The 19,463-nt window shown below is 45.0% G+C and overlaps 1 protein-coding gene across 4 annotated transcripts in view; it reads right to left on the minus strand.

Annotated features, from left to right (window-relative positions):
* fbxw10 (F-box and WD repeat domain containing 10) overlaps positions 1–19,463 on the minus strand; it is a 95,571-nt gene that overhangs the window by 45,974 nt on the left and 30,134 nt on the right. For 3 of the 4 annotated variants that reach the window (XM_068058021.1, XM_068058020.1, XM_068058024.1), the window contains exons 3-5: positions 10,986–11,195; positions 3,773–3,900; positions 1,703–1,930 (exon numbers count right to left, since the gene is read on the minus strand). In XM_068058021.1, the coding sequence (XP_067914122.1) occupies positions 1,703–1,930; positions 3,773–3,900; positions 10,986–11,195 (566 nt within the window). The remainder of the gene's footprint in view (positions 1–1,702; positions 1,931–3,772; positions 3,901–10,985; positions 11,196–19,463) is intronic. The other variant, XM_068058022.1, reaches the window with a different exon arrangement.

Here is a 19,463-nt window from a genome sequence, read left to right on the forward strand (position 1 = left end):
AAATGGAAGGGCTCGAAGCCCTTTAAAAATGGCATCGGCTTGGATCGGACTGCCCACCCCCTCCAAGTCATCGGACGGGGTGGGGGGGCGGTCTGCCTGGCCATTTAAATGAGCCGCCCCGTTTAATATCGCGGCAGTTCCGCGAAGTGCAGCCCGGGTGGGCGGACCACCATTGTTTACGGCCGCCGCCGATTTTGGCAGCAGCAATGTAAAATGCAGCCCGTAATTCATGTGTTTGAGCCATAGGTAAATATTATTCTTTTATTTTTTCATGTAACTTTATTTATTTCTTGTCAACACTTACACTGAAAACATATCTTTACAAAGATGGAGTTTAACTTGGATTGATCCTCCAATCTCAAAAAATGATCCTCCAATCCCAAAAATATGGTAAATCACATTAAATGCAGTGAGGAAGTAGAAGCGTCTACTGTTTCATAAAACAAATCGCTTGTGGAGTTACCCACCATAGTTCAATGCAAAACAATGTTTGGTGAGAGTGAAAGCAGCATTAGCTGCAGAATTTGTAAGTTACTTATTTACCATTGCCTTAGTCCAAAATTCTAATTTTTTAATACCTAGCTACTTTTTCTAAATGAATTTATCTGCTTTAAATAAGAAGGTTAAATACCAGGAAATAAAAGTCATATATCTCCAGTATTGCTGTTTAATTTCCGAGTGATATTTCAGTTGGATTTTCCACTTAGCAGTTTTTATATGTACCAGTGCTGAATAAAGAACAATACTTTTTATTCTAATCTGGGCAGTAATTATACCAGTGTTTGCAGTTTCCAATGTACAATCATTATTTCCAACAGAACTTTAAAGGCATTTGTGCTGCAACCAATAGGCTCTGAAATTGTCTATTTTTGTCTTTTCCAATCCTCTACCCATCATTCAGATGTATTCTAGAGTCTGTTCCATCTCTGCTCAACCTGTAATATGGAATCAGTAATTTAAGCAATTTCAATCCAAACAGTATTGAAATGTAGGTGCACTTCCCAGAAAGACAAATGACTTCTCAACACTTTAGGCCTTCCAACACAAACAGCTCAAATTCCATATAGCACAAAGTAGAATGATTTATGCAAGAAAAATTTCAGAGGGGGCAGAGATCAAACATAGTAGCAGCAAATGTTAAACTAGTGCGACCTGCTCTGCTGAGGTTGTTCCACAAAAAGCTCAAGGTTTTTTTTTGTACAGATATATATAGTTCTACACTACTTGCTGCTTCCCCTTTTTGCACACCTCTTTTAACACTAAAGGCATTTAACACTGGACCCATCTGGTTCACTAATGTCCTTTAGGGAAGGAAATCTGCCGTCCTTACCTGGTCTGGCCTACATGTGACTCCAGACTCACAGCAATGTGGTTGACTCTTAAATGCCCTCTGAAATGGCCTAGCAAGCCCCTCAGTTCAGGGGCAATTAGGGACAGGCAGTAAATACTGTCCTGGTCAGCGACGCCCACATCCCACAAACAAATAATAAAAAAAGACTGTCATCAGGAGACATGTGCACAAATTATTTATATAATCAAGCACTTGAAAAGGATTAGGACAATTTGAAAGAGCATCTAAAATGTAGCCACTTGATGGCCTTACCTGTGAAAATGTCTCCACACTCTGCTAAGTGGAAAATGCAACCCCTTATTTACATATATTGGATAGTTAGCATTCTAAGAGATCAGTTCTCATGAATACCTGCACTACGTTTGTATCAGCCGCCGCCTTGGATTTTTTCTTAGTTATATGTACGTCTTTGTTTTCTAGTTGCCTGACGCAAGCTTCTAGGGCTGTTTCCTTTCCCTTTCCTTTCTTCTTTCTAATTTTCTCTCCTCCTGTCCCTTTTTGTTCTGCTTTGTGGCTTTTTTTTCTCATTTCTTTCTGTATATTTTCCACTGTTTGCTTCTTCGTTGCTTTGCCTATTTTCTTTCATTTTTTTATGATAAAGACAATTGTATCAAAAAAAACTTGCTGCCGACCACAAAAGAGCCGATTTTCAAAGTTACCTCAAAATTTATATAATTAGCCACTGGAGATGCTCTGCTAACCTCAGAAAAAGCCCCAGACCGATATCCCCAATTTACACCAACCAGATAAAAAGAAACTTGCAGAGGAATGATAGGAGCTGTTAACACCCCTGACATTGGGTTTCCATTGCTCTAAGAGAATCAGTGAAAACAGTGCCTTAGCAGCAAGAATAACAAGGATTAGAAAAGACCATCTGGCCCATTGATGTTCATCTTCTGGTACTCTAGTTCTTCCATAAAGATTTTGTGCCTCTTTTTTGGAAGTAGATTTTAGATAGAAGTTAGTTTTGTGACTCAATATGGCAAAATTGCACTAGAAACATTTGCAATTTTGGTTTGAAAATAGGCCCCAACATAACTCTACATACATATCAAATATTGTCAACTCATTAAGACAAAGGATGCCCATGCAAATAAATGGAATACGTTTTCTCTTCTAGTACACAGTGTTACCATCAATCACTCCCAGATCAAGCATGGCACAGAAAGGTGCAAAGTAAAACTCCAATATTGCAAATCCACAGCACAAAACTGCATACAAATTTGCCATTTCAGTCATAGACCAGAATCAAAATGGATCTGATGCAAGCAGTGGCATTTATCTTTGCTGCCCATTGGCATTCTGCCATTTGGAGGCACACATGACACTGCCCCCGCACCCCCACCCTCCCTGCCAAAGGTGGGCTTCAGTGCCTCCCATGCTGGGCTTCAGTGCTTGGCTGCTTTGGTGCTGTCAGAGGCGACTATAATGTAAATGAAGCATGAAAGAAAACAGTCTTTGATAACGCAGCGTAAATACTGTGAACATTACTTTCCCCTCAGACAAAAATAAACATAAGGAATTTTCAATTAAAGCATTAATCTCCATTTTTAAAATATAATTATTTATCCTGCTAAGTCTTGCCAATATTTATGAAGCAGTAAAACAAAGAGTATGCTGCTTGTAGGGAAATAAAATAGCTGAGCTCCAAGATGCTCCATGCCTGCCCCCCTCTCCCCAGCACACTGCTAAAGAAACGCACTGCAGTAAATGCAGACAGCAGAGTAAATGGGCAAAGCAAAATGCAACACAAATCTATGATAATCCAGGAGGAGGACTTCAGTTTCATAGGTTTAACACAACTTGCATATAGGACTACATTTTATAGTAATTAAATTTTACCTAAGGTTGTCAACTTGCTTTCAATACATTTCACACAGTTACATTCATTTCACAATCTTGATATGGAACCATCTGAGTACTCTAGCTGTAATATTTTAAAGTTTAATACCCAAAACCTTCTTTTATCCTCTTCAAACCGTTTATCAGAACTAAATTAAAACTGGACGGCAATTTCTTGCACCACGTTCAGAATTAATCTACTCAAGTAATGGTGGACTGTGTAGATAATTGTGCTTTGTTATTGCAGTACACAACATTCTTGCAATCTTTAAAAAATATCTGCCAAATCCCCACTTGATCCTGCTGGGAGGGCAGCACAGCCAGGTCTGCAAGTATCTCAATGATCTCAAGACACCTCATAACCAATAACTGAAATATATATTTAATATATATATCTCAATCAGCCTTCTTAGATGGAACACCTCACTACCCGGTAAATTCAAATTTTACTGTCTGCAGAAAATACACAAACCAGCTTTGTTTTAATAAAATGAAATCTGTAAGCAACATCAGGGACAGCGCCAGGAATTTTAATGTTACACATATCTGAGCGTACATAAAGAATACTGTTGACAATACCTGTGACCTCATGAGTTCATCAAAAATGCATTTGTGGGCCAATTTATCCCTAGTAACCTCCTTTGCCAAATACGCCCAATGTCGTGTCACGAGTGTGCACCTTTTGAGAGATTGTTGATCTAGGAAACCTAATTGGAAAAATATTTAATTCATTAGAGATTTTTAAATTGAAAGAAGGAACTGATTGTAAGATTTACCTGGATATAAATTTCCTGTAGATTTTAAACCATGAAATGGGATTAGTGTGCCTGAAATTGAGAAAAAATCCATGCTAAGAAATCAGGTCATGATGAATTCTAGTGGAAATCAATTTGACGTGTGTAAATTATAATATCTTCAGACAGATGTCTCGGTCACCATTCTTCCGTTTTCCCCTCAATTTCAGTACTTTGAAGGCAAACGGTGATGGAGATCTAATTCGTTAGTGAGTAATAATATCAGATTGTTGAGCCAGGAAAGCACTATAGTGCTAGGAGGTATAATGCTCCAATCCCGCCTCAACCAGCATTCAAATTACTTGCTCTCAGGTGTACAGCTGTCTTTTTACATGGGCCAGGAGAAGGAGTGTTGCACTGTAGTAGTGTTATAATTAGCAGTTATTCTCAGTTGCTAAATTGAAGTTTATATCCAAAATCATTCAGAAACATGGCAGCAGCTTGGCAGCAAGAAAAATAGGAAGTGTTATTAAAATACTGGCAAACAGAAAGTGCATTCTTTATAGAGTAATGCAGTTGCTAAATTTTACCCAAAAACTACATTGAATTTACAGCACAGAAACAGGCAATTTGGCCCAACTAGTCTGTGCCATTGTTCATGCTCTACAAGAGCCTCCTCCCATCCTACATCATCTATCTCTGATATTCCTTTATTCCTCATATACTAATCTAGCTTCCCCTTAAATGCATCTATTCTATTTGCTTCGACTGCTCAACACATGCCTATTCCAGGTGCATCTAGTACCAGGCTACGTCAAAACAGGTTTCCCAATTTCACAACATGCCAGAAACCAGCAAGAGTGAGTGAAAAAGGTATAATACATGTGGAAGATTCCTCAGGGAATCTCTTTTTTGCTCCTTTTATTAAGGTAGTTTGCAGTGTTTTGAGTGAGCTATAGTAAAGGGTGAAGCCTTCCACATGTGAAACTGCATTATGCAGCAGGAATATTCCTTAATTTTCTGTTCCCACATATCATGATTTTATGGTAAGCAACATGCTCTAAAAATGTTAATCTATCCAATAGAGGTAGTGAAATATTTACTCATAATGTACATTTTGAAACATCATTGGAAATGTAAACCCAATTCAGTTTATTTAAGCTAATATTTTTGATGCTTGCATACAGGAAGAAAGTGAATTGAAATGTCCATGGCCAAGATTCAATGTTAGCAAAACTGACTGTGATGTGTCAATATGTTATGTAGATTCATTATTGTAAATGTATGTGTTATCATTTTTGAAGCAGCTTATTAAGGCTTTTTTGTGCCTATTTTTTCTTGCCTATCTAGTACCTCAGGGTCATCTAGTACCTCAGAAACTTTATTTCTTCATTTGCGAGTCTCAATTTTGAAAGTTGACACACTATGGGCTGGATTTTACCAGCACCTCAACATCATGGAACGTGGCGGGGAGGCCCATAAAATACTTACGGGAGCGGCCCGCCACGACCCATGATGCCGAGAAAGCCCCGCCGCATATTACCGGCAGTGGCGATGCCTCGGTGCGGCCCCCAAGCAGCAGGGCTTTCATTTAAATAACAGAGAGGGGATTCAAAGTTAAATTAAACTTTTATTGACATTTTTATCAAACCGGCACCTTTAAATATTTAAAAATCTCATGAACGGCTTGAAGCACTTTAAAAATGGTGCCGGCACCTGTGCGGTGGCTAGGGACGCCATTGCCGGGGACACGCGGCCAATCCCTCCACATTATCGGGGGCGGTCACTCCGCCCCTCCATTTAAATGAGCCTCCGAGCATAATATCACGGGGGCTCTGCGGTGGCGCTTCCGTGTCGGTGCACGGCACACTGATAAAATTCAGCCCTGTCTGTTCACAAGTGCATTTTCAGCAGGGGTTGCTTCCTGACACAGGAGCTCTGAGGCCTCTACTTTTGCCTACGGCTGAGGTCAAATAATTCAACAAACTGGTCACTGAAGTGGGTTCTGGAGTCGTGCGATCAGAAATTAGTCGGTTGGCTGGGAAGCAAATACCGGTGCCAAGGTGCATAAGGTTTCTCTCATCATTAGAGTTGCTTCCAGGTGTAGCAAGTTGGCATAGCATCTAATTAAAAATAGGGAAGCAGTGAGGGCAAACAGCACCAGATACAGAAGCAACAACCGCAATGAGGAACGCGCAGAAGCCAGCGATGATTTGGATAGCAGAGGGATGCAGAGAAAGACAACACAGTCTAATTGGATTTAGATCAGTTTTTAATAGTATTTTTTCTACTGATACCTTCTGCTTCTTGCTGTCAGCAAATCCTAATACTGTTTTACATATTTATTGAGACCATATTTGAGTGATAAAAACAATCTACATATAGGGCTGAATTTTACCCTCAGTGAACCGGAGCCGTCCACTGACTGAAAAGTCAGTGGCGAACCCGCCTCCACCTAGCACGGGGATCCAGACCACATTTTGCGGTCCACAGGCCTTTAATTGGTCTGAGGCGGGACTTCTACCTCATTGAGGATGGAGGTCCCGCCTAAGGGAGCTGTCGGCCAATCAGCGGGCCGGTAGCTCTGTCCTAGCAGTGCCATCGGGAGCGGGGGCCACTTCTGGGACTGCAATCGAGCTGAAGATCAAAGATGTCAGGGAGCCCTGGAGAACCGGTAAGTATTTGGGGCCTCGCTGGGGGCAATCAGTCGGGCCCCAGCGAGGCAAGGGTGGTAGATTAGGGGAACGGGGTGTGGGGGAGGGGCATGTTGGGTGTTGATGGTGCTTGGGGCATCGGGGGCGGCCTTCCCTCATGATCAGGCACCCTGATGGTGCTTGGGGCATCAGGGTGCCTGATCATGAGGGCTCCCCCCCAGACCATTATAAAGCCGCCTGCTTTTATCAGGTGGCTTTTCTCGGGCCTGGGCCGCCCGAACGGCCAAGGGTAAAATCCTTGTGGTGGCCACTTAAGGGCCTTGATTGGCCTGGGGTGGGCAGGCCACTTTCCGCCGCCACTCTGTGTAAAGTGACGGCGGAGGCGGGAGTGGGTCGGGAAGGGCCCCCCCTGAGCCTCCTGCTCTATTTTACACCCACCCCCCAACCTTCCCACTCTTTGGGGGGTGTAAAATTCAGCCCACAATCTGACAATTGAAAAATTAATACTGGCAACATTTGTCACGATCCACTGCTTTAGTTTGATTTGGACAGCCAATCAGAATTTAAGCTCCTGTTTGTAAAGATCAATTCGTGGAAATGTCAACAGGCATTGGCCTGGAATTTGCAGTCAGAGGCGAAGTGACAATGCTTGCCGTTGACCTTGAAGAAAGCTGCCCACAAAGATCTAGGGATCTCTGTGATATGGATTTCACCTTTCCTGATGTTAATTTCATTCTGGCACCAGCTATAGGGATCAGTGGTGTCCAGCAGCCAATCACATTGAAGAGCTCACACAGACAGCGAAGCGAGAAGTAACAAACAGGTTTTATCATTCCATTTTATGATTTTACAGAAAGAGAAATAAAGATTGGGGCATACAGATGGGATTAAGGTAAAAGCTGAAATATCGTAAGCAGACTTTAAAAATAAATAATTTTTATCATTTTAAAATTCTATGGCATTTTTAGAATGGAGAAATTTGACAAAACACAAATATAAAATTAGCTTTATCAGGGCCAGAGAGGTTATTCAGCAGTAATCATGAATTATACACCGTTAAAAACCCAATTACACCTCATTCAACAAGGCAACACATGTTTAATTGCTTTATCAGTGAAACTAATATTATAAAAAGTGGAAGTTAACATCAAATCTGCGACCTCAAATTGATTTCCATCTGCAAAGAATTCAACAGTGCACCCTGTGGAGGCGTGGGGAATCATTGACAGCAACTTCTGGATTTCCGTATTTAACTGCGCCTGTGCGGATGCCAGACCTTGTTGTCCATTTTGTAAAGTAATGATGGTGAACGCTAGGAGTTTCACCTTCATTATAACAGCAAAATCTGGACCAGTGTAAAGGATAAAGATGGTACTGATGGCTTACTTGAATAGACAAAGGATCTCTTTTGTAGGTTTCCTCCCAAGTCTGAGATTCAGTAATAAACTAAGTGCAACTGCTTACTTTGGAATGCACTTTGGGTTGTATTTGCTGGCTTACTTATAACATTACATTTGTCAATGGTGGGGGAGGGGCGGGTGCAGGTATCTATGAGCAGCTACAGAAACATGAAAAGGCAAACAAATATGGAAGAATTGCACTGGTAGCAGAATTAAGGAGAAGGCAGCATTTCTTCTGGGGTTTCAAATGTGGCACAAAGTAAAATTACCCCCTCTAGGAGGTTCAGTTTCAAGCATTGTGCATAACCATTGCCTTTTATACACAATTCCATTGTATCTAAGTTGTAGGGGACATTTTTCTTTAAGATAGAGCTGGCAAACATGAATCAGCAAACTGTGGTGTCCAGGTCAAGGTGCACCACTGCTTTACGGGGTTTCTTGGTGTGGTCAGCAACAATGGTAGTACAGCAGAGCCCACTGACTTGCATGATAATTTTGCAGTCAGTCTGATTGGGGTGGAAAAGGAGTAGGTAAAACCCTTACTGCAGTTAACTAACCCCCAACCTGATAGTTGCTAGACGGGTGGAGATAAAATGGAGATCCATGATTTAGCATTTGCTCCCTTTCTCCTTTTATGTATTTTACTTCTTCTATCCCCTATGTCAAGTGTCTTGGGATGTTTACCACATTAAAGATCCAGCTGATGTCTTCTTCCACAGGAAAAGTGATGAAGGTAACTTGCAAAAATACTAGTTGTCACTTTCCTAAGCATTTCAGGGATAGTGACCATAACTCTAAGATATAAGGTAGTTATGGAAAAGGACACAGATGGGCCGGAAATAAAGGTACTGAATTGGGGGAAGGCCAATTTCAATATGATAAAACAGGAGCTGGCCAAAGTGGACTGGGAGCAGCTCCTTGTAGGAAAGTCTACATCAGACCAGTGGGAGTCATTCAAAAAGGAAATAGTGAGAGTTCAGGGCCAACATGTTCCCGTAAAGGTGAAGGGTAGGACCAACATGTCCAGGGAACCCTGGATGTCAAGGGATATAGAGGATTGGATCAGGAAAAAAAAAGGAGGCTTATGGCAGATTCAGAGCGCTGAAAACAGTCGAGGCCCTAGAGGAGTATAGGAAGTGTAGGGGGGTACTTAAAAAAGAAATTAGGAGAGCAAAGAGGAGGCATGAAAAAGCACTGGCAGACAAGATAAAGGAAGATCCCAAGGCATTTTATAAGTATATTAAGGGCAAGAGGATAACCAGGGAAAGAGTAGGACTCAAAGTGGCAATCTGTGTGTGGAGCCGGAGGATGGAGGTGAGGTTTTAAATGATTACTTTTCATCTGTGTTCACTATGGAGAAGGATGATGTAGGTGTAGAGATCAGGGAGGGGGATTGTGATATACTCTAACAAATTAGCATTGAAAGGGAGGAGGTAGGAGTGGTTTTAGCAGGCTTAAAAGTGGATAAATCCCCAAGCCCAGATGAGATGTATCCCAGGCTGTTATGTGAGGCAAGGGAGGAGATAGCATGGGGCTCTGACACAAATTTTCAAATCCTCTCTGGCCACAGGAGAGGTGCCAGAGGACTGGAGGACAGAGAATGTGGTACTATTATTCAAGAGGGGTAGTATCAACCAACTTCTCTATAGTACAAACTATAATCACACTGCAATATGACAATGAATGTTGCATCAAGCTGCGTTATGCATGTACCATGAGTGCAAAAATGTATCAAGACATGTTTTTGATTCATGATCTGGAATAAAAGTATGCTGTGTAAGTATGAAGTAACATGTTCATAGTACAGCTGAGTTTCCCTTTGAAATGATGGTGCAGTATTTCACCAGAGATGACTTAATATCAGAAACAATCAGGCTTTTTGATCATCACTGGTGGAGCTTCACAAAGTTATACCATAAAGAGAGAAAGTGATTACTCAGATTGGGCTGGATTTTGTTCTCCCCCAAGCATCAGGTTTCGTGGTGGGAGGGGCCTGAAGTTGGCTCCAGATGAGGTCCGCCATGAAGCGGACCTGAAGGGCCCAGCCCAACTCTCCCGGCGACAGCGAGGTTCCGTGGCGGCCCACCCACTGCTGGGCGACAGGACCACAATTTAAATATTCAAATGAATAAAATTAATAAATTTACATAGACTTACCTGCAATCTTGAGGGATCGCGGCGGCCGGCATTCCCGTGCCTTCAGATCCCTCTCTGGGGAAACGCAGCGCCACATTGATGAGGAGGGGGTAGTAGGTAAGTTTGTCCATGCGGGGGGGTTCAGATATATGTAATGGGTGTAGGGGATGGTGGGAAGGGTGGAACCTTAAATTTTGCGCAGTTTGGGAGGGGAAGGTCAGATGTAAAAGGTAAATGTTGTTGGGAGGGAAGGGTAAATAATTATTGTAATTGTTATAGGAGGGGGTGAGAAAGGGGCGTTTAAAGTTTATTTATTTAATTTTGGGGGTAGGACTTTAAAAATTGAAATTGGGCAGCAGGGTTGGCTGCCCTTTAAAAATGGCACCAGCGCCTGGGCACAGGCAGCTGACGACATTGCCAGGGATGGACAGCTTCCCCCCCCCCGCCCCCTCCACGAGATTGGGAGGGCTGCCCCAATTATTTAAATGAGCCACTGCACTTGAGATTGCAGCAGCTCTTTGGCCTGTGGCCCTCATGGGCAGACCACCATTTTTTGAGCTCAGCGCCGAGATCGGCGGTGGGCTCTTAAAATTCAGCCCATCATTAGCAGAACAAGATATCAGTGTAAATGTAATCATTGTATCAGTTTATCTCTAAATGTGCATTCTCGGTTTTCATTTGGGTCCTTCATAAATGCAAGCCAATGTTTGTACTGCGGGTACAATGGACACCGGCTTAAATTGTAGTGGCTCACCAATTGAAAATTAATTTTGTTAATTTATTTTTCCTTATTGCCTGCACACTTCCTGAGCCTTGCAGAGCAAATATTCCAACTGAGTTTTTGCCTGAAAATAAAATCAGCCCTCACCAAGTATATATTTTGCCAGGTGAATAGGAAGACAGCGGAGGAAGTCCTTATGGCTCGTGACCCCTGAGGTAGCTTGGAAAGACGAAGTTACAATTATTGAAGTTGTGAGTTCAGCTGCACTGGAGGTATCCTGTTCTGATTTCCACACAAGCGATTGCTTCTTTATCATCTGTTCACTCTTTGGCCGAAGACTACTAACTGAAGCTGTAACTAAAAAATATCTTTGAATCATTTGTGCAAAAGCTAGCTCATACTCATACTGAAAGTAAGGTTTCATGCTCTAAATTATAACAACCTTCTAAGTTATTCTAGAACTCGTACAAATTTTTTCAAAGCTTTTAGCCCAAACTAGTAAATATTGCCAACAGTTAGATCAAAGAAAATACTCCAAGTACACAATAAATATTTTCCATTCTAATTTAGCACCATAGGAAAGATAATTAGTTAAGCATAGATATGACATTATGGTGCATAGATATGACATTATGGTTTACTCACATACCAGCCAGAATTTTCTGGGCCCTTTGGGAATGGACTGGGAGGTGGGAATGCTGGCAAAATGGTGCGGCATGGCATCGGGGGAGGGGAGGTGCTTGATGTCATCCTCCCACCATGCCATTTTGTCAGTGGCAGGAGCATTGGCAGATCGGCCACCCAACAGGAGACCAACTGAGTCACTTAAGTTTTTTTTCTTTGTTTGGGGGATGTGGGTGCTGCTGGCTAGGAGCATTTATTGCCTATCCCTAATTGCCCTTGAGAAGGTGGTGGCGAGCTGCCTTCTTGAACCGCTGCAGCACTTGGGGTGTATGTATACCAACAGCGCAGTTAGGAAGGGAGTTCCAGGGTTTTGACCCAGCAGCTGTGAAGGAACAGTGATATAGTTCCAAGTCAGGATGGTGTGCGGCTTGGAGGGGAACTTGCAGGTGGTGGTGTTCCCATGCATCTGCTGCCCTTGTCCTTCTAGGTGGTAGAGGCCGCAAGTTTGGAAGGTGCTGTTGAAGGAGCCTTGGTGACCTACTGCAGCGCATCTTGTATATAGTACACACTGCTGCCACTGTGTGTTGGTGGTGGAGGGAGTGAATGTTGAAGGTGGTGGATGGGGTGCCAATCAAGCGGGCTGCTTTGTCCTGGATGGTGTCAAGCTTCTTGAGTGTTGTTGCAGCTGCACCCATCCACACAAGTGGAGAGCATTTCATCACGTTCCTCATATGTAGATGGTGGACAGGCATTGGAGAGACAAGAGGTGAGTTACTCGCCACAGAATTCCCAGCTTCTGACCTGCTCTAGTAGCCACAGCATTTATGTGGCTGGTTCAGTTTAGTTTCTGGTCAATGGTGACCCCCTGGGGATGTTGATAGTGGGGGATTGGTCATTGCCTGGCACTTGTGTGGCATGAATGTTACTGGCCACTTAACAATATATTTCATAATGGAGGTCTATGAAAAGGCAATTAAGAACCCTTTTAAGCATGGTATTCCTCCTTCCTAACAGTGGACAGGTCACACACTAACTTGACAGGCTAGAAACAGTAAGCACACAGCAGGAAGTCATTGTAGAGTGAAACTGACCTGATATGAGCAGTATCAGGGTGAATCGGTAAGCCTGTGGTCAGTCACAGTGAAAGGCCTTCGCTGACAGGATCGTTCCTTCAGCCTAAACTCACTGATTTCATTGGAGACAGCAACTTCGAGCAACTTACTGCAAGTATCTTAGATACTTCCTCACCTTATTGCTTGTGAGACTTCCCTGTGATATGGGATCTATATTTGAAAGTTGGCTGGACCTCTCAGAAGGTGCAGCGACCTCCAGCTCAGCAGCCACAGCAACAAGGCCAGCAACTCAGCAGCAGCTTCTGCCTTCTCCACAGCTACATGCAGCTGGATGGACACAGAGCTGCGCCTCGAAGGAGGTGATAGCCTCAATGCAAGGTTCATAGGCCAAGGCTCAAAATCCTCAACCTCCCTGAACAGCAGTTCCTCAGAAGGCTCGGGCTCTCGTGGCAGGTGGTCGCAGACCTCTGCAGCCTCTTGGAAGAAGACCCTCATCCAGGCACACTTCACTTAAGAACAGTGCTTGCAGCATTGAAACCATCCCATCAGGACTCCTGTGCAAACCCCCCAACCCACACACACCCCCAACCCTCCACTCGCAAACCTGCTCCCTACAGACAAGCATCCACCCAACACATTCACAGCCTTACCTCCTCATCAAGGTGACTCATGCCAATCACTGGAATTTAACTCACCAGGGTCAATGGGGGAATCCAATAAAGTTGATGCCGTGACAATAATTAGTTCACAATAACTCATTCCTTCATTCAAATAAAGAGCATCAATGTCACAATAATAATGTAAAAAGCAGTCAAGTGATTCCCTTTGTGCAACTAAGATTGTTTCCTTGTACATTTTCTATGACTTCTATGTGGTGCTACACCTGTGACTTCAGCAGAGCGAGAGGCAAGGTGCTCTTTCCCTTGCTCTGACACGAGATGGCCATGATGAATGTCCTTTGGGAATTGGAGCCCATGAGGGCCCCACCAAAGACTGCCCCACCTGCATCTGTGCAAGGGCAGACTTGGTCATTGGGGTAGGACGCAGTGGGCTTGATTTAATGATCCCGCCACCACTCCCCGAAAACAATGGCAGCCCACACGTGCAGGCCATGCGTCACCATCTAGCACTCGTCAGCTCACGATAATATGCCAGTCAGGCCGCTCACCCCAATCATGTGGCGGGGACGGCCGGCAATGGCATCAGCTGCCTCAGTGCAGGCGCTGGCACCATTTTTAAAGGCCAGCCAGACCTGCCGCTAAATTTAATTACTTAAACCCATATCCCCCCCAGTGCACCACAAAATAAAATCTCTCCTTTTCACCGAACCCCCCCCCCCCATAACACTTACATATAATAGTTGCCCTCTCCCCCCACAAAACACATGGAAGATTTGACCTTCCTGCCCCATAACCATTCAAAGTGCAGAGGTCACCCGTTTTCTCCCCCCCTCCCCCATACATGCTGATTGGACCCCATCCCATCACCCCCCACCCCCCCAACTACACAAAAATCCTAAGTACCCCCCTTCCCCACCTCGGTGGCGCCAGCTCTCCCTGGACGGGAAAGTGAAGGCACGTGAGTGCCGGCCGCCGCACAGAAGATCCCGGGCATCCAGCAAGCTCGCTGTCAAATTTATTTAAATGTATTCATTTACCACATTTACATATTCAGTCAGATCCCGTCGCCCAGCGGCAGGAGGGAGGGTGCTGGGGGGCGCCACTGAGCCTCGCCGCTGCCCGGAAGATCAGGCTTGGCACTCCCGGCTTCCGGCTCCATGGCGGGCCACTGCCAGAATGATCTTCCTGCCCCGCCCCCCACCCCACCCTCAAAAGAATTCAGCCCAGTGTGTGTGGCTCCGTCAGAGGAGGTGAGGGAAAGGGCATGAAGTGGGGGGGGGCCTTGAGAAGAGCCCCCACTGCCATTCACCCTTTCTCCATCTTCCCCCTCAGGGCCCACCTGCATCTCCCTGCTAACCAAGAGTGGGAGAGCACGTGGCTGCATGTGAGTGAGACACTCAGTCACCAGGGTGATTCATGATCGATGCTTTGCGAAGTGGCAGCCAAAATGTACAGGCCGTTGGTGTGGTCATCGTGCACTCATTGTTTTACCATGTATAACTCACCATGAGGTTGGCCACTCTTTCAATGGAGGTGGTTATAAATGCAAATGCCTGAAACATCATGGCCTTCTCAATTTTCGGTGCAAGGGTGCACAATACCTCTGCAAATTCTGAGAGATGGATACACATTTCCCATTGCTGCTCCACAAGTACCCGTTTATTGGATGTCCAGCTAAGCAGAGTTTGAAGTGTCCCAGAGTTATAGAATCGTACAGCATAGAAACAGGCCCTTCAGCCCACAGCGTCCATGCCGACCATAATGCTTATCTATACTAATCCCACCTGCCTGCATTAATCCCATATCCCTCTATGTCTTGCTCATTCAAGTACTTGTCCAGATGCCTCTTAAATGTTGCTACTGTTCCTGCCTCCACCACCTCCTCAGGCAGCTCATTCCAGATACCCACTATTCTTTGTGTGAAAAATTTACCCCTTTGATCCCCTTGAAACCCCCTCCCTCTCACCTTAAATCTATGCCCTCTAGTTTTAGTCACCCCTACCATGGGAAACAGACTCTGGCTATCTACCCTATCTATGCCTCTCATAATTTTATATACCTCTATCCGATGCCATACGCCTTCTTCACCACCCTGTCTACCTGTGTTGCCACTTTCAGGGAACTATGTACTTGCACCCCAAGGTCTCTCTGCTCAACAACACTCCCCAGGGCCCTGCCATTCACTGTATATGTCCTGCCCTGGTTTAACTTCCCAAAATGCATCACTTCACACTTGTCTGCGTTAAATTCCATTTGCCAATCCCTTGCCCACTTTCCCAGTTGATCTATATCCTGTTGTAACCTTAGAAAACCTTCTTCACTGTCCACTATACCACCAATTTTGGTGTCATCTGCAAACTTACTAATCATGCCCCCTACATTCACATCCAAGTCATTAATATATATGACAAACAACAGAGGGCCCAGCACCGATCCCTGCGGCACACCACTGGTCACCGGCCTGCAATCTGAAAAACAACCCTCCACTACCCCCCTCTGCCTCCTATCACCAAGCCAATTTTGTATCCAATTTGCTAGCTCACCCTGGATCCCATGTGTTCGAACCTTCTGGACCAGCCTACCATGCGGGACCTTGTCAAAAGCCTCGCTAAAGTCCATGTAGACAACGTCCATCGCCCTGCACTCATCAATCCTCTTGGTCACCTCCTCGAAAAACTCAATCAAGTTTGTGAGACATGATTTCCCATGCACAAAGCCATACTAACTATCCCTAATCAGACCATACCTTTCCAAATGCATATAAATCCTGTCTCTCAGAATCCCTTCCAATAACTTTCCCACCACTGATGTAAGGCTCACCGGCCTGTAGTTCCCTGGCTTATCCCTGCTGCCCTTCTTAAATAAAGGCACAACATTAGCTATCCTCCAGTCTTCCGGTACCTCACCCATGGCTAATGATGATACAAAAATCTCTGTCAGGGCTCCAGCAATCTCCTCCCTTGCTTCCCATAGCATCCTAGGATACACCTGGTCAGGCCCTGGGGATTTATCCACCTTAATGCGCTTCAAAACCTCCAACACCTCTTCCTTTGTAATGTTGATATGCTCCAGGATATCACTGTTCCCTCCCTTGAACTCACTAGCTTCCATGACTTTCTCCACGGTAAATACGGACGAGAAATATTCATTTAAGACCACGCCCATTTCCCGTGGCTCCACACATAGATTGCCACACTGATCCTTAAGGGGACCTACTCTCTCCCTAGCTACCCTTTTACTCTTAATATACTTATAGAATCTTTTAGGATTCTCCTTTATCTTATCTGCCAGGGAAATCTCATGGCCCCTTTTCGCCCTCCTAATTTCCTTCTTAAGTATAGTCCTACTTCCCCTATACTCCTCGAGGGACTCACTTGATCCCAGCTGCCTATACCTGACATATGCCTCCTTCTTTCTCCTGACCAGACCCTCAATATCTCTCGTCAACCAAGGCTCCCTAAACTTGCCAGCCTTGCCCTTCCATCTAACAGGAACACGCTGGCCCTGAACTCTTCCTATCTCACTTTTAAAAGCCTCCCACTTGCCAGACGTCCCTTTACCTGGAAACAGCCTCTCCCATTCAACTTTTGAGAGTTCCTGTCTGATGCCATCGAAATTAGCCTTCCCCCAATTTAGGACTTCAACCTGAGGACCAGTCCTATCCTTTTCCATAACTATCTTGAAGCTAATAGAGTTATGGTCACTGGTCCCCCACTGACACATCAACCACCTACCCATCCTCATTTCCTAAGAGGAGGTCGCGTGTCGCCCCTTCTCTAGTAGGGCCAGCCACATACTGCTTCACAAAACTATCCTGGACCCACTTAACAAATTCTTCCCCATCTGATCCCTTAGCACTAAGGCAGTCCCAGTTAGGGAAGTTAAAATCGCCTACTATTACAACCCTATAATTCCAACATCTATCTGTGATTTCCCTACATATATGCTCCTCCACTTCCCTCTGACTATTGGGGGGCCTATAGTACAATCCCATCAAAGTGATCACCCCTTTCTTATTTCTAAGTTCTGCCCATACGGCCTCGCTGGACATTCCCCCCGGGATATCCTCTCTAATCAATAGTGCAACTCCCCCTCCTCTCTTACCTCCACCTCTGTCACGCCGGAAGGATCGGTACCCCAGAACATTGAGCTGCCAGTCCTGCCCATCCCTCAACCACGTTTCCTTAATAGCTATAATATCACAATCCCATGTACCGATCCAAGCTCTGAGTTCATCTGCCTTACCTGTAAGGCTTCCTACATTAAAGTAAATGCAGTTTAGCCTATCAGACCTTCCACGCTCCCTGTCCTGCCCCTGCCTGGCCTGCCTACTGGACTTGCTTGCTTTAACCTCTACATTTGCCTCAACTATCTCATCGGAGAGACTACTACTTTGGGTCCCGCCCCCCTACAAGACTAGTCCTGTGCCCTCTGACATGAACTCTCCATTGCAGTCCCTGTCGGCAGCACCTGCTCCTGCTCAAATGTGATGTGTTGCTCACCATGTGCTCACCAGGGGGACGGTAGCATAGTGGTACTGTAATGTCGTAATCCAGAGGCCTGGACTAATGACCCGGAGACATGAGTTCAATTCCCACCACAGCAGCTGGGGGGATCGAAATTCAATTAATTAATAAATCAGGAATAAAGTATTAGTCTCATTAATAATGACCATGAAACCACCAGATTGTTGTAAAAAGCCATCTGGTTTACTGATGACCTTCAGGGAAGGAAATCTGCCATCTTTACCTGGTCTGGCCTACACATGACTCCAGACCCACAACAATATGGTTGACTCTTAACTGCCCTCTGAAATGGAGTAGCAAGCTACTCAATTGCATCAAACCACTACAGAACAGCACTGTAAGTGTACCTACACCACATGGACTGCAGCGGTTCAAGAAGGTGGCTCACCGCCTCATTCTCAAGGGCAATTAGGGATGGGCAACAAATGCTGGGCAACGCTCACATCCGAATGAATAAAACAAAATGTGCCACCCTATCTGAGAATCTGGATCCATCGATGTCTATCTGCGGTGGTGCAGAGTGCACAAGAGTCATGTGACGGTGCATTGTCAGAGTGCTGCTCCTCCTCTGAAGACTCCCCGGGCTCCTCCCTCATTTCCTGCACTGGCTCCAGCAGGAGATGAAAGACATGAAATAGGGTTCCAAGTTAGCAAAGTGCAAATCATGACGTTTAATGTACTAGTTACAGTGATTCAACATGAGTGACAGTTAAGTGCCAAGTGGCAGTGTGATCTCTAATGCTGTCACCAGGTCTCTGGGCCACCCCCATCTCTCCATCAGTAACAGCCTGTACTGCTACCATCTAGCTGATCACCAGGGCTTCCTCCTCCATGGATGTCCGGGTTGCCATGGCTGCAGGATCACCCTGGTTTTCTGCTTTTCCTTGGATTTGTGGGCTCTCTTCTCCTGCAATGAGAAAAGGCAAAGAGTTTGAGTGTGAGAAGATAACTGATTGCTGAGGATGGAGAGGACAATAGGTTGCGGGTGAGTGTGAGTGTTGTCTGTTGAGATGGAGATTTGAGGAGGAGGCTGGAGAGAAAGGAATGTATGTGACAGCAGGGTGGGTCAGTCAGAGGAGTGCTGGCAGAAGACTGCTAGGGAGCTGAGAGAGTGACAGTTGCCGGCTGAGAGTTGCAAGACACTCATCTTGCCGAAGTTCATAAGGTGACTGAATCTTTTCCGGCACTGGATTCGGGTCCTAGGCACCACATTCCTGCAGTTCACAACCTCAGCAACTACAAGCCAGGACTGTTTGATGAGGCTTGCTGGCCTCCTCCTGCCATCCTCTAGGAAGAGGACATCTCTCCATGTTTGAATCATGACCTCCAAGGATGACTCAGTGAACCAGGGAGACAGCCTTTCCACGTCTGGCATCTATGCTCCTGCTCTTTCCTCCCTCATACTGGATGTTTTCCTCCAAACAGTGCTACCATTGTGAGACCTGCCAGGGTCTCGAGAAATAGAGATCCTTCATTGCTGCAATAACTGTGTCATCCCACCCACTCTCCCTGATTCGGGGTGGAGGCAGGTTGCTGATAGGTTTGTTCTGAGCAAGAACAACCACAAGATGTACAAATCGAGGAGTCAGGTTCCCAGCCCAGAAATGGTCCCACCATTGCGCCAGGGACTAAAATGATAAGATTCCGCCCCTACTTTTCAATTCCTACATTTAATGGTTATTCTCATTGTCAAGCACTGAACTCATTTTAACTTCTATTAAATGCAAAATTTTCCCTCTTATCTGAGTAAAAATCATTGGTGGATCTGTGAATCCCAATCTC

The sequence above is a fragment of the Heterodontus francisci genome, chromosome 26, assembly GCF_036365525.1.
Source record: "Heterodontus francisci isolate sHetFra1 chromosome 26, sHetFra1.hap1, whole genome shotgun sequence".
In the NCBI taxonomy this organism is placed as follows: domain Eukaryota; kingdom Metazoa; phylum Chordata; class Chondrichthyes; order Heterodontiformes; family Heterodontidae; genus Heterodontus; species Heterodontus francisci.